This window comes from Meles meles, chromosome 8 (genome assembly GCF_922984935.1).
Source record: "Meles meles chromosome 8, mMelMel3.1 paternal haplotype, whole genome shotgun sequence".
In the NCBI taxonomy this organism is placed as follows: Eukaryota; Metazoa; Chordata; class Mammalia; order Carnivora; family Mustelidae; genus Meles; species Meles meles.
This window is the reverse complement of record NC_060073.1, coordinates 62,674,809-62,687,734: the sequence shown is the minus strand read 5'-3', so window position 1 is coordinate 62,687,734 and position 12,926 is coordinate 62,674,809. Positions and strand designations below refer to the sequence as shown.

The 12,926-nt window shown below is 52.4% G+C and overlaps 1 protein-coding gene across 1 annotated transcript in view; it reads left to right on the top strand.

Annotated features, from left to right (window-relative positions):
• MAP6 (microtubule associated protein 6) overlaps nucleotides 1-12,926 on the top strand; it is a 73,641-nt gene that overhangs the window by 45,385 nt on the left and 15,330 nt on the right. The window contains exons 2-3 of the mRNA XM_046017429.1: nucleotides 7,366-7,579; nucleotides 9,555-9,751. Coding sequence (XP_045873385.1) covers nucleotides 7,366-7,579; nucleotides 9,555-9,751 — 411 coding nt within the window. The remainder of the gene's footprint in view (nucleotides 1-7,365; nucleotides 7,580-9,554; nucleotides 9,752-12,926) is intronic.

Below are 12,926 nucleotides of genomic sequence, written 5' to 3'. Positions count from 1 at the left end.
CACAATGGGCAGGTCCTCTTCAACGACAACATTCTCCTTGAACCCTGCATCAGCCCTGTGATGTCGGTCTCAAGCTCCCTACGGTTCAGAGCAGGGGAGGGCCTGGCCGGAGGGTTGGAGCTGGGCTGTAGCGCAGGTTTATCCCACTCCCGAGCCTGTGCTTTGCCAGTGAACCCCCTTCTCTGTCCTGACGTGGGCTCTGTGCCGTTTCTCACCTTGTTAAACCCTGCCTGAACCTCCCTGTATATGCCATGTGCTCTGAGACACGGTTTTCTCCTGAGGGCCTGTGTTTCTTTGTTTCTGCTGATGACCTGGCCTCAAGGCAGCCTCATCTTTATCTGCTTTGTGGCATCAGAGGCCTTGCGACCTCCTAGTGAGGGCCACAGTATGGTCCCCAACCCCCCCCCCCCCAGTTTCTTGCAACCAGAGCAGGACCTTCTGTTCACTTGGTGCCACATTTCTGCGGGGTTTTGAAGTTCCTGTGCTCTGCTCACACGAGGGCTCTCTGCCTTGCTGAAGTGAAGTGTGGGTGTTTTAAGCCCCTTTTGAGGAGAGGAATAATTTCTGATCAGGGTGCGTATTAGAATCGATTGCTCTGTAACATCTGACTCCCAACACTTAACAGCTTAAGCCAACCAATGTTTACTATCCCCTACAGTTTCTAAGGGTCAGAAACCCAGGAATGGCTTCTAGAATGGTTCTAGGCGCTCTCCCAGCGTCATCTGAATCCTTGCGGGGGTGGGGCAGCTGAGGCTCCATCTCTAAGATGGCGCATTCACATGTCCTTCGGCAGGACACTGCAGTTCCTTGCACACAGGCCTCTCCGTGGGGCTTGTGTGTGAGTCCTCCTGTCGTGGCCACTTTCTGTCCTCAGTGTGAGTGCTCCGCAAGGAAGCAAGCAGGAGGCTTGGCCAGTCTGCAGCGGCACAGCCTGGGAAGCTCCATGAGGCTGCCCGCACCGTATTCTGTTTGTTGCAAGGGAGTCATGGAGTCCCGTCCCATTCAAGGGAAGCGGAACTAAGTACCACCTGAGGGAGGAGTGTGCAAGAATCTGTGGATATGGTGGGAAGTGACACAGATGCCCGACGCCAAGAGATTCTTGGGCTGCCCCCTCATGCCCTCTCCCAGCTGGGGCAGCCAGGACTTCTGGGGCAGTCCATCCTGCGGGCGAGAGAGGGGTTGGCTGCATTTTGAATCGCTGGCCCAGGCTCCGTGAGCATCACACAGATGAGAGGGACCGTCCTGATCCTCAACGATGGCACCTCTGGAAGGGAAGAGAGAAACCTACCCAGGCCACCTGCCCTAACACAGCTCAGTGAGTGCTGTGGAGGGATAAGGTCAGAGAACAAGCTCCACACAGCAGCGGGGTATGAAGGGAAGAGAATGCTGGGCACGGAAAGGGCAAGGGCAAAAGTTCGGAGGAGGGGCAGTGTAGCAGGTGTGTGGGGAGGGGCCGTGGTGATGTCACTGGCAAAGTCGGCCATGGTAGCTGCGGCTCAGGCTCAGGCTCAGGCTCAGGCTCATAATTCATTTAAGGATCTTTGTACCGCACCTGGTGCCAAATGGATGCCCACTGACTGACGATGGGGTGGCTGGTGAGGATGAAGTAAGGCCAGAAAGATAACTGGGGGCTGAGTCACTGGGCCGTGCAGGTCTCCTGAGGAGCCACAGTGTGAGCAAACTAGAGGGGGCCTTGGCTTAGAGCACAGCTGGTCCTGTAGTGACTGGGATCTGCTGCGGTGTTTAGCAGGGAAGTAGTGTGCTCATGGCCGAGCTGGAGGACGATCCCTCCTGGAACCTGTGCCAGTGAATCAGAGGGAGGAGGGTGGAGGGAGAGCTTGGGACTCTGATGCTCGGGTCCTGAGGCCACAGTCCAGGGAGAGGAGGCTTCGAGGGCCGAAGTGAGATGGCACAGGGGGACTGGACAGGAGGAGGTGAAAGTAGGGTGTTTGTTGCCTCCTTTAAAATCTTTGCCTGGTCAGCAAACTGCTTTAGCAGCTGCTCAGAATGCAAGAATGCACCTGTCTAAAGGCCCCGTGGGAACAGTCTAGGAACATCTTGTCTACCAGGTCTCTGTGAGGTGGCTCACTCTGAGCCTGTCTCTGCTGTTCCTTGATGGGAGCTTGGAGCCTGGCCCAAGCTTTTCTCCACAGATTTTCCAGCACACAGGAGCCATCAGAGGAGCCTGTTAAACCCAGACCTGAACATACTGGTTGAGCCTACTTCCCTGTGTAGTTTACCCAGCCGCAGAGGGCCATCATAGTCCCAAACCCTGTTCTGCCCCTGCAGGGATTGTGCAGGAGAGAAGTCCTGCATCGAGCCGCGAATGATCTGCTGTGGAGGGGACCATGGGCTCTTGGCAATACAGTTGGAAATCCCCATGGCTTCCCTGGATCATGATACAGGAGGAGCCATGGCATGGGGAGTCTCTCTGGGATGCCAGGGGCAGCAGCCAGCAGATGTGGGACCCTCCCTGTATGCTCACAGCCTCACTGGGGCACCCAGACTGGCTGAAGGGAAGTGCTGTCTTGTGATTGCTGTCTGGAGCCGAAGCTGCCATGAGCTTGCGGCTGGGTTACACACCCATCCCCAAGTGTGGGATGGCAGAAGGGGCACGGGCTTTGAGTCAGACAGACTCATGGTCCAGTAACAGCTTACTGGCTTGGTGAGTCTCTTCACCTGTCTGTACTCGGGTTCCTCATATATAATGTGGGGCTAATAACAGCGACCTCACAGAGATGATGAAAGGGTAAACTAAGGCTGGTTGCACAGAGAGCTCAGTCTAAAGGAAGTGGGCATTGGGAAGTGTTAGCAAACTCTTCCTCTCCTCACCTACCCCCTGATTGTCAGGGCTTCCTTCTTGCCCCCAACCCTTTGCCACCATGGTGGCTTCACTCACTGGGGGCTCTGGGCAGCCTCCTGTCAATCTAGGGAGGATGGATTTTACGAAAGCTTGGGAGACACCAGATGCTTGCTTTAGTATGGACAACTCTTTCCTACAAGAAGAAAGGACCAGAAAGGAGATCAAATAAGAGCTAATTCCATGAAATAGTCACTCAATGCCAAGCCCTTAAGTCCCGTGAAGAATGTGAAAAAGATATGGAACACGGCTCTGAGTGGGGGCCTGGGTGAGGGCCAGGGCCTGACACAGCCGGTAGAGACCAGGGGGTTTCTCACCCAGCTCTGCCCCTAACCCGCAGTTTGACATAGGGCAAGTTAAAGGATATTCCTTCACAGCCTTGCAGATGAGGTTGGACTCAAAAGTAGGGTTCCGCCTGGAATTTTCTATTATGTATCTCATCCCTCAGGAGAGGTAAAGTGAACTCATAAAATAATTAAAGAACAACGTGAAACTGCATGGGTCACCACAAAGTTGGACAAGGTAGTAAAGCATCCAGGAGGCAAGAGAGAGGAAACTTTGGGCTGGGAAATCCAGGAGGAAGTCCTGGAAGAGGAGAGCCCTGAGCTGGGCCTTGAAGAATAAAGAAAAGTGGGGCAGTCTGAGAGGAGGACATTGTCAATGGAGGAACAGTGCTGCTTCGCTCAGAAACGTTCAGCGGCTCCCCAGGCCGACTACAAGCATGTAAACAAAGCATTCCAGGCCCTGTATGCCCGGCCCCAGCTCCCACCTAGCCTGGTCACCGGGACATCCTTCTAAGGACCCCACCCTCCACACCCTGAGCAGCTCACCTGCTCTCTGAACCTGCCTCAGGGACTCAGAGTGCTGCCTGAATTCCCTTTGTCCACTTCTCTGTCTCCATCCTTTAGTGCCCCCTTGAAAATTAAGGATCCTTTTCCCTCTGTCCCTCTGTCCCATTTGCTTAGGATCACACACGGACAGATCCTGACCTACTAAACTGTAGCCACCTCAGCCACTGGGTCACATGCCCTGTGGGACACATGCCCCACCCATGGCTGGTGTTTGGTAAATGCCAAATGAAAAAGGAATGAACCATCAAGCTGAAATCTGGCTGCATGGAAAGGGGAGTCCATGCGTACAGGGGACCATGGGCTGGTGGCAAGAGGCTGTGGTCATGACTGAGCTGAAAGTGTGGCCCATGTTGCTCTGGGAGGAGCATCTCAGGGCTGGAGGAGCTCAGGGGTCATCTCGTGCAGCCATGTCACCTACACCCTCCACGGCATTGCACTCAGCAGGCCTGAGCTGCACAGGCCCCTCCAGTGAGAACAGGCCAAACACACTGCGGCACCGACACATGGGAGAAGTGCGGTGGAAGGATGTGGGCCGTGGGGCCTCACGGGCCCAGGCTCGTAGTTCAGTCCTGCTTCTTTGCCAGCTTTTTGGCCTATGCAAGTCACCTAACCCCTCTGAGCCTGGGTTACCTTCTTTTGTAAGAGAGAGAAAATACAGCCGCCTCTCAAAGTTGTAAGGATTACAGAGAATATACCAAAGCAAACCCCAAACAATCCTCCAGCTTATAAAAGGTGGGTAACGAATGGTAGCTGATTCTATTTTTGTGACAGATGCTTAGTTAACAGCTTGTGGCTGGGGAAGGTTTTGTGGCGAGTTCGAAGAAAGTTCTAAGTACCAGAATTTGGGTTTCAGCCAAACTGTCTGTCCTAATTGCAGTGACCTTATCATGGGACTCACTATGTGACCTCATATGAGGATCAGTTGTTTAAGATCGGGGTCACCAGACTAATCCCACGAGGACAGGTCCCACGGATAATGCTCACTGTGAAATGTGATATCTCTCACAGCCCAGAGATACGGAAAGCTGCAGAGGCTGGCCTGGGAGAGATGATCCAGAAACAGTTCTCAGGCCAGTATAGACCTGTGTCAGTCCTTATTCTGGAAGCAGGCAGAAGTAGGAGCAGAGAACTCAGGGTTCTGCCCTCATATATTCAGGAACCAGGTCGTTACCAGTAAGCCACGTATAAGGGGCTTCGGCAATACTCGGGTCCTAATGGGTGGGAGGAAGGAGGGGTGTCCTGGAGCCTTAGGCGAGTCATGGTGGCCACAGCACCCAGTGTGACCCATCCCAGCCCAAAATGGCTCAGAAGTCAGGTCGAAGTAGCTGGTTGAACCCACGGAAGCATAAAAGGGTGGAGGAGAGCCCAAGAAAGGATATAATACAGCCTTGAGGCCTGAGCAGATGGGGGCCATTAACAGAATCAGGAGGGTCTCAACCCTCCAAGTCTCCTTCTCCTCCCGGTTTCCCCAACTCAGTGGGTAGCACTGCCATCCTCAAACCAAAATCCTGGATCTCTCCAGATTCCCTTCTGACCCTGGCCTCCCTCGGCTCAGCCGCTTACAAGTCCTGCCCACTTCCCTTTTGTCTTGGAGCTACTCTCGGTCCCCACTGCCACTGTCCTGGTTCAGGCCTCTGTCTTCCTCCGGGCTCACTACACAGTCTCCTGCCTGGCCTCCCGACTCACCTCGCCCCGTCTATGCGTGATTCGCACTGCTACCAAAGTTCTCTCTCCCCAAACTAATCTGGCCACATTCATCTTCGGCTTGGAACCATCTGACAGTTCCTTGATACAATCCAGACCAGGACCTCACGATCTGTCCAGCCTCCTGTGCTCTTCCCCTCAAGCTTCAGCCCACCCACCCGAACCGCGTGCAGAGGGCCATGTCTCAGCTGCCTCTTCAGGTACCCCTCATTCTGCCTGGAACCCTGGCCAGCACCCTGGCCAGCACCCCGTCCCATCAGACTCTACTCCAGAACCCACATCTCTGACTCGCTCCCAGGCTGGCATACGCTGTGTTCCCCACTCCCTCTTCTTTCATGGCTCTTTTCTTACCATCCTGGACTAACCTCATTCCCTCTTGTGCCCAGGGCTTCTCTTACTGAGTTTGGCTCCACAGAGCTCAGCATCCTGCCAGAGAGACCCTAGGCACTATGGAAATGTGTTGCGAATGAATGAATGAAAGAAATTGAATGATGAGGGAATGAAGACAGTTTGGTGGGGGAGACAAGATGCTTTGGTTCTAGGGATGTTGAATTTGAGTCGGTGGGGCCCCTAGGTGGGGGTCCAAGATGCACTGGAAAGGTAAGTCTGAAGCTTGGGTGGTGGGGGGGACAGTCTCTTATGAAACTGGTCTCTCCCCTCATAAATGAGCCAGTTCTCCTCAGGAGGTCAAATGACCAACAAGAGGCTCCGTGTTAACCAGACCAGCTGGATCGATTCAGAGACCCTCTGAGCTAGAAGGTCATATGATAAGGACATTGTCTGGTCTGAGTCTTTTTTTGACCGACTCAGAGAGGGGAGAGGCCTGCCCCACAGCTCGTTAGAGGCCGCACTGGGACCGCAGGACTCTCACAGCCTCAGCTCTTTCTGTCATCCCTCCTGTTTGTGCCACTCGTCTCTGAGCCCCGTAGGAGGGCCTCATCAGTGAGGGTGACGAGGGCGCTGGAAGATCCTAGCCACACTTATGCACACCCTACCTCTTCCTTTCCCACAACACAGCTTCTCGTGGCCCCCAGTGGGAACAGATCTGTCGGATGTCATGCACTCAACAAACAGGATGGACCGCATGGCCTCTATAAGCAGCCACACGTACTCGACCCTCCTTCAGACCTTTACCCCATCTAGTCTCCAGCCCTGTAACAGATCAGAAACAGCTGGTCAGGATCCATGATAAGAACATGGACACACTGACTCAGGAAAGAGCAGTAGGTGGTGGTCATTAAAGGGTCAGGCCCGAGAGCCATTCACACCAGAGCACACGAAGACTGCCCTGCGTGTACTCACTGCAACACCCATCCTAAAAGTGACTCCACCTGTGTTTGGTACATTTTGCTTATTTGTATCTGCAAGCATTTAGACATCTCATGAGTGTTTTCATCTACAAGGATTAAGACTGTTAAATTTCTGGCAACATAAGAAACAAGCCCTCCGCTAGCAGGAGGAGGAATTATCCTTGAGTACAAAGGGTCTCAGCATGACAAGGCGGGGGAGGGACCTTGGTCCTGGGCCCTGGCATACCAGACACACCTTCTAACACATCTCATTCTCACACTCTTGACCTCCCACACACCAGGCATTCAGTCCTAGAGGTTGAACCCAGGCAAGATGGAGCAGATTGAGTGTTTTCAGCCTCGTCTGAAATAGTGCAAAAACAAGGCCCAGAGATTAGAATTGCCTCTCTGTGATCACACAGTGGTAGCTGGGAGCCTGAGCTCCATCTTCCTACAAGGGCTACAGCCGCAGCCTGCACCCACGAGGCAGGAAGGAAACCGCGCACTTCCCCATGAGGAGACAGGGAAGTTGGCTGCTGAGCCACCCCTCCATCAGCAGTGAGCCCCACTGAGAGCTTTGCGGTGTTTGCAGCCCTGTTCGAGAACCACTGTGTCCCACCAGATAGTCTTTCATATCGCTTATGCTTTCTTTGATTCACAGAAACGAATTCAGAGCGTGGACGGATATCAAGCCTGTGAAACCGATAAAAGCCAGGCCCCAGTACAAGCCTCCAGATGATAAGATGGCTCACGAGACCAGCTACAGTGCCCAGTTCAAAGGGGAGGCCAACAAGCCCACACCAGCGGACAATAAGGTCATTGATCGCAGAAGAATACGCAGCCTCTACAGCGAACCTTTCAAGGAACCCCCAAAGGTGAGCTAGATCTTGTGGGGAACCCCTCAGCACAACCTAGAACCAAGGTCTTAAGGGCAGCAAACGGTGAGGGCGGGGCTGCTGCCCACCTGGCCCCACCCCCAAGGGCTCCTGGGAAATTCCTGCTCTTTTTGGTAGCACAGAGACCAGGGAGCAGGAACCTTGGCTAAATTCAAAGGAAATGTTAAGAAGGAACAGTGCCTAAAATAAAACAGCTTGAGGACTGGCTGGTTTTCAGAGATCTAGCTTCTAGATTTTAAAACCACCCCCCAAAAAAGTGGCAGAAAACCTCACCTGAGCCCTCAGTCCCTCCTTCTTAAAACAACCGCTTTTGCCCCTGAAGTGCTGGCCATTGGAGGTGTCTCGCTGGTTTCCTCCCACCCTGCCCCTGCCCGCATCCTCGGCTCCAATCCATGGACAACTCCTTACTCCTTTTTATCCTTTTCCTCCATAAACACTAGGCACCATCGGCTCAGAGCACCTGTCTCATCAGCTGCAAGATGTATTCCGGGTAATTTGTTACTGTAATAGACAGTTTGTGAATGATTTACATTTCTAAGTAACTTCCAGTGGATTCAGGGATTTCCATTAATAACAGTACTTTGCCTTATTTGCATCCCAGTACACACGTGTGACGGGGAGAACTGAGTTGGAGACTCAGCTGGAAGCAGGAATCATAAATGCCAAGGCTGATTCTGTGAAGTCAAGCCACATGGGATTGTGCAAATATCCCCTTTTATCTATAAGAGCAGGAAAAGCATGAGAGCCTTTCCTCTGCTTTTGTCTGAAAGTCTTGCACTGAAATAGTTTCCTGTTTGGCCCTGGACTAATTTCTAGGTAAAATGGGAACTAAGCCAGCTTGACTGGACTCCTCCACTTGGAGCACTGAGAGTTCCATGTCCCGTGAAAGCCCTCAGTCCCGGGCAAACCAGGAGGTACAGGTCAGAGGTGACTGAAAAGCCCTGGAGCTCCCTGAGTGAACGTCTTAGCCTGGGAGGCCCAACAACATCTCTGGCCGTCTTCCACTTTGCACAAAAGAAGACTTAAGGGAAGGAAGGAGGGAAGTTTGGGGAAGGTGAACCCAGAGATGGAGGGCATATTGAGGGACCATACACAGTGACCCCAGAGTTCTCGGGAGAGAGAGGGCCAGGCTGTCTCCTGGGAGTGAGGGGGCAGAGTTAGAGGCAAGGGTTTGGGCGTAGTGGATGGGCTGGAATGGCTGCTCTGGGGAAGAGAATCCTGGGAACCAGCAGGAGAGGAAGCGTGGATGGAGGGCAGTGTGAAGGCCTCTCCGAGATGAGACTGCCTGGCCCATTTCTCCACACGAGCTCACCTTCCTGGAGACAGAAACAGAGGAAAGGCCAGTTTATACGGTCGGTGGTGGTACCGCCCCCGAATCTCTGCATCTTCTACCAACAAAGCTTTATTTCTCATTAATACCTGTCCACCACGTGGGGGGGCCCGCAGCCCTACTCCTTGCCGCCTCTACAGTGTGGCCCTCGGGTGACAGAGAGCCTCTCTCGTGGCCGTGGCCAAGGAGAAGAGAGCAGGGGGCAGCACCAGCTGGCCCTCCAGTTTCCTCTGGAAGTGACCCCACCCCTTCTGCTCACATTTCATTGACTAAAGCAAATCCTAGGCCTGCCCGAGTTGAGCAGAGTAATGAGGTACAATCTTCCCACGGGGAGGGGTGGCAGGTATCAGCAAAACAGCCACACCATCTACCACCACGGTCGTTCAGTGGTGACAGCCGCCAGGCCGGGGAGCTCCTGTGGCCGGTGAGCCTATGGCCAAAACCCCTGACCATCCGGTTCCAAAGCCAGATGACCTGAGTCCCTGAAAATAATTCAGATGCCATCAGGTGTCATCATGACGGTTACCGTCAAACTAATCATGTCTTCTCTCTAACTTCTCTCTCTCACTCCCTCCCTTTCTGTGTTTCTGTATTTGCGGTCTGTCTGTCTGTCTCTCCGAGCAGGTGGAGAAACCTAGCGTTCAGAGTTCCAAACCAAAAAAGACCTCAGCGAGCCATAAGCCCCCGAGGAAGGCCAAAGACAAGCAGGTGGTGTCAGGCCGGGCCTCCAAGAAAAAGAGCGCAGAGGGCCCCACTGCCACCCAACCCGAAGACAAGGAGCAAAGTAAAGAGATGAACAATAAACTGGCTGAGGCTAAAGAGTAAATTTCACTGCACTTTCCTTTTATTCTTCTTTTCCTTTTTTTTTTTTTTTTAAACCAACCAACAAAAAAGGCCACAAAATTGCTTAGAGGTTTCTCATCTGCCTTGGTCCTGAATGTTCCAGGAGCTCTTCGGTTTGGTTTCTTTCAATGGAGGAATGCCGTCTCCAAGCCCAAGTGGCATGCCTCCTCTCTAAATCGAGACCTTGCCGGGCTAAGCGCGGGGCAGGGGTCCATGCCGTGGGGCCCCTGGAACACCAGGAACCCCGGGAAGCGTTGCTCCCTGGTTGTGCCTCCCACAGCAGGTGAGACTGCTCGCTGGTGCCGAGGGAGGGAGGCTGGCCTTGGCACGCAGAGGCCATTCCCAGCGGCTGGAAGTCTCCCAGTACGCTCGGGAGTGCCCGTAGGGTGCCCTCCTCCTCTTCTCCTCCAAGGTCTGTGTCAGTGATCCGCTCTGAACTGTAGGTAAATGTGTCCTTTTCCAAAATTCAGAGGGTTATCATGTGGTAGAGAAGCTCGCTTTGGGGCTTCAGCAGTGGACGGCATTTGTGGAAATACTTAAAAAGCAAAAAACCTTGGCCTTAATGTCCATAAGATGAATTGTGTCTGTTAAGTCATTTTTTCATAGATTTTTCTGTTAGAAACGTGTGACTACATTTAGTTTCCTATCAGTGGGCTTGAAATTGTGTGCCAAGTAATAGATAGGCCACTGATGACTAAAAGCAGGCCCCAGGGTAAGAAGGTTTGGTGTTTTAGGTACGTTCTAGACATCATAGGGAGATCCACTGGCGTGAGGAGACTGTTCTCCTCTGGTGCCCTCAGCCCATCCAGTGCCAGCGGTTTGGCAGAGCAGCTGGCCACAGATGACTGAGAGGAAAGTTCAGGGGTAGGGGTAGTGGACTTAGGATGTGGCTTCCTGGCTTCTGAGAAACGCAAGGTGGGAAGTCGACGTCGTGGCAAGTGCGGTGGTGTTCACTCTCCCTTCCCGCACTGCTTGCTCTGTTCCTCGGAGAGGGCAGAGGACGCTGAGTTTCAGGTTAGTGGAAATGTCTGTGACTTAGCTGAAGATTAGGAGAGTTCCTTACTAAGTGATTAGCAAGCGTTTCTGACCTCACTGATGAGTAAAGCAGCTCTCACTGTATTGTGCTTCGCGTGTCTGTGTGGCCAACGCCCCCTGGGGGCGGCAAGTGGCACCTTAGTTGTGCTAGAGTTGTGTTGTAGGCATTAGAGAGTTGTACAAAGATCCCCAGTGCTCACAAGGGAACCCAAGGTACCTACCAGAAAAATTACATTTGCAAACCTTGTGGCGTGTACATTGCTCAGTTTGCTTTGTTACCCTGTCCTTGAAGCCCTTTCTGTTGCCGGCGCCGTGAGGCGGCTGGGCTGTGGTCCGGTGCCACACCTTTGCTGTGGAAGGACAGCGGCGGTGAGCGGGGTCCCAGGCTCCTCACCGCGGCGCTCCCTTTGCGTCCCTGTGGTGTGTGTGAAGCAGGGCCTCCCCCAGTCCTTTCCTGTTCTGACCATTCAAACAGCAAAGTCTCTGTTGACACCATTTTGTCGGTCACCCTGGGGCTGACTGAGAAGTCTGCAAATTCGTTGAGCGTGTGCTTTGTGGGCCACATCTGTTAAGAGAACGGGACTCCTAGAAATGAGGCTCTCGGCCAGGTCCACTGTCATCTTCCTTTCTATCTCAGGGCGTGCAGCTGAGAAGAAGCTTGGAAGAAGGTAGAAAATATGAGTGAGTTTCAGTGTTCGAGCATCCCAGTTTTGGATGCCTGTCTGGAAATGACCAGGGTAGCTCCCAAGTACTGATTGTAGCTATTCGCTGCCTAATCTTAATTTTAACCAGAGAGCTCTCTCAACACGAGCTTCACTTTACCCAGAGAATTTGCCGATGGACGTTCGTTGTCTGGAGGTCCGGCATCAGTCAGGCGTGTTGATGTTAACAGCAGTTTGGATTTCTCCGTAGAACAGTCGTGTGTGTTCTTTAGATCAAGTAAATCAAAGTGCACAATCCACAGGGGAACATTCGTTCCACATTCGTGTCCTGAATGCCTGTGGGCCAGACACCATGCTAGACGTGTGGAGCACTATACATACACCTGTGTCTACAACAGCACAACCAGAAGGATCCATACGACTTGATCTCTGTCTGATTCAAGTTTGTTCTCCCAAACTGTGGTTTCCCACCCACCTCGCAGCTCCAGGGACTGAATTTCCAACTCTGCCCCCCCTGCAGCTTGAGATGTGATCCCGTATAATGTCTTTTCAACCCTTCAGCCACCCCATCTTTTTAACTCCTGCAACTGGGAAAATTCTTATTTGTAGTTCACTTTGACTCTTGAATTTGTCATTTCATGGCAAGAAACTTCCTTTGATTTCAACTGTTTACAAATAAAACTCAGCCAGTCTCATTCTGCATCTCAAATGTACTGATTGAAACTGATCATGGTTTCACAAACAGTGTTTCCGTTTTGCCTTTCTGATGATGACCAAGCTTCCAATGCCTGGCTGTCCATTTTTTTATATCTTCCTACCTATCCCTGAGCTCCCCGGGCAAGAGAGCAAGGCCTGAAGCTTTCCTCGTGTCTGCTTTGCTTGCCTGCAGAAATAACCCCTAAGGCTGTGCGTTGGCTCCCCCAGTTTTTTGTTACTTGCTGGTGCTTCCAACCGGTCCGTTCTATCTTTGCCTCTCCAAGGCAGACAGGAAGTGTCTAATTAACGATTTTGTGGCCTGGGTTTTGTTGCATACCACAGATTGTCTATGTAATGTGTAGCGCACACCTCTCTTGGTGCTATTTCATTCCTGCTGTTAGTAAGAAAATGACAACAAATATTCATGTATAGCCAATTGATTGTGACGTGCTTGTGGTCTGTGCTTGTTCGGAAACAAACAAACAAACAAACAGTTTTTTTTTTCCAAGTATAAATAAATGCTAAAGACGAACACCACTTTCTTGATCTTATTTCCTCAGTAAGGCCCAGCTGAGTAGGTGAAGGAACCAAACTTGGCCATTTGAACCAACCCCCACGAGACGAGCTGCGCCCTGCAGTTTTTCTAGGGTTCTCCCTAATGCAGCTTGACTCTTTTAGATTGCCTCTCAGATTCTAATTGCAAGCAGTCAGAGCTAAGTGTTGGGAAAGGCGAAGATGGACCGAGAGACCCACTGGCCTA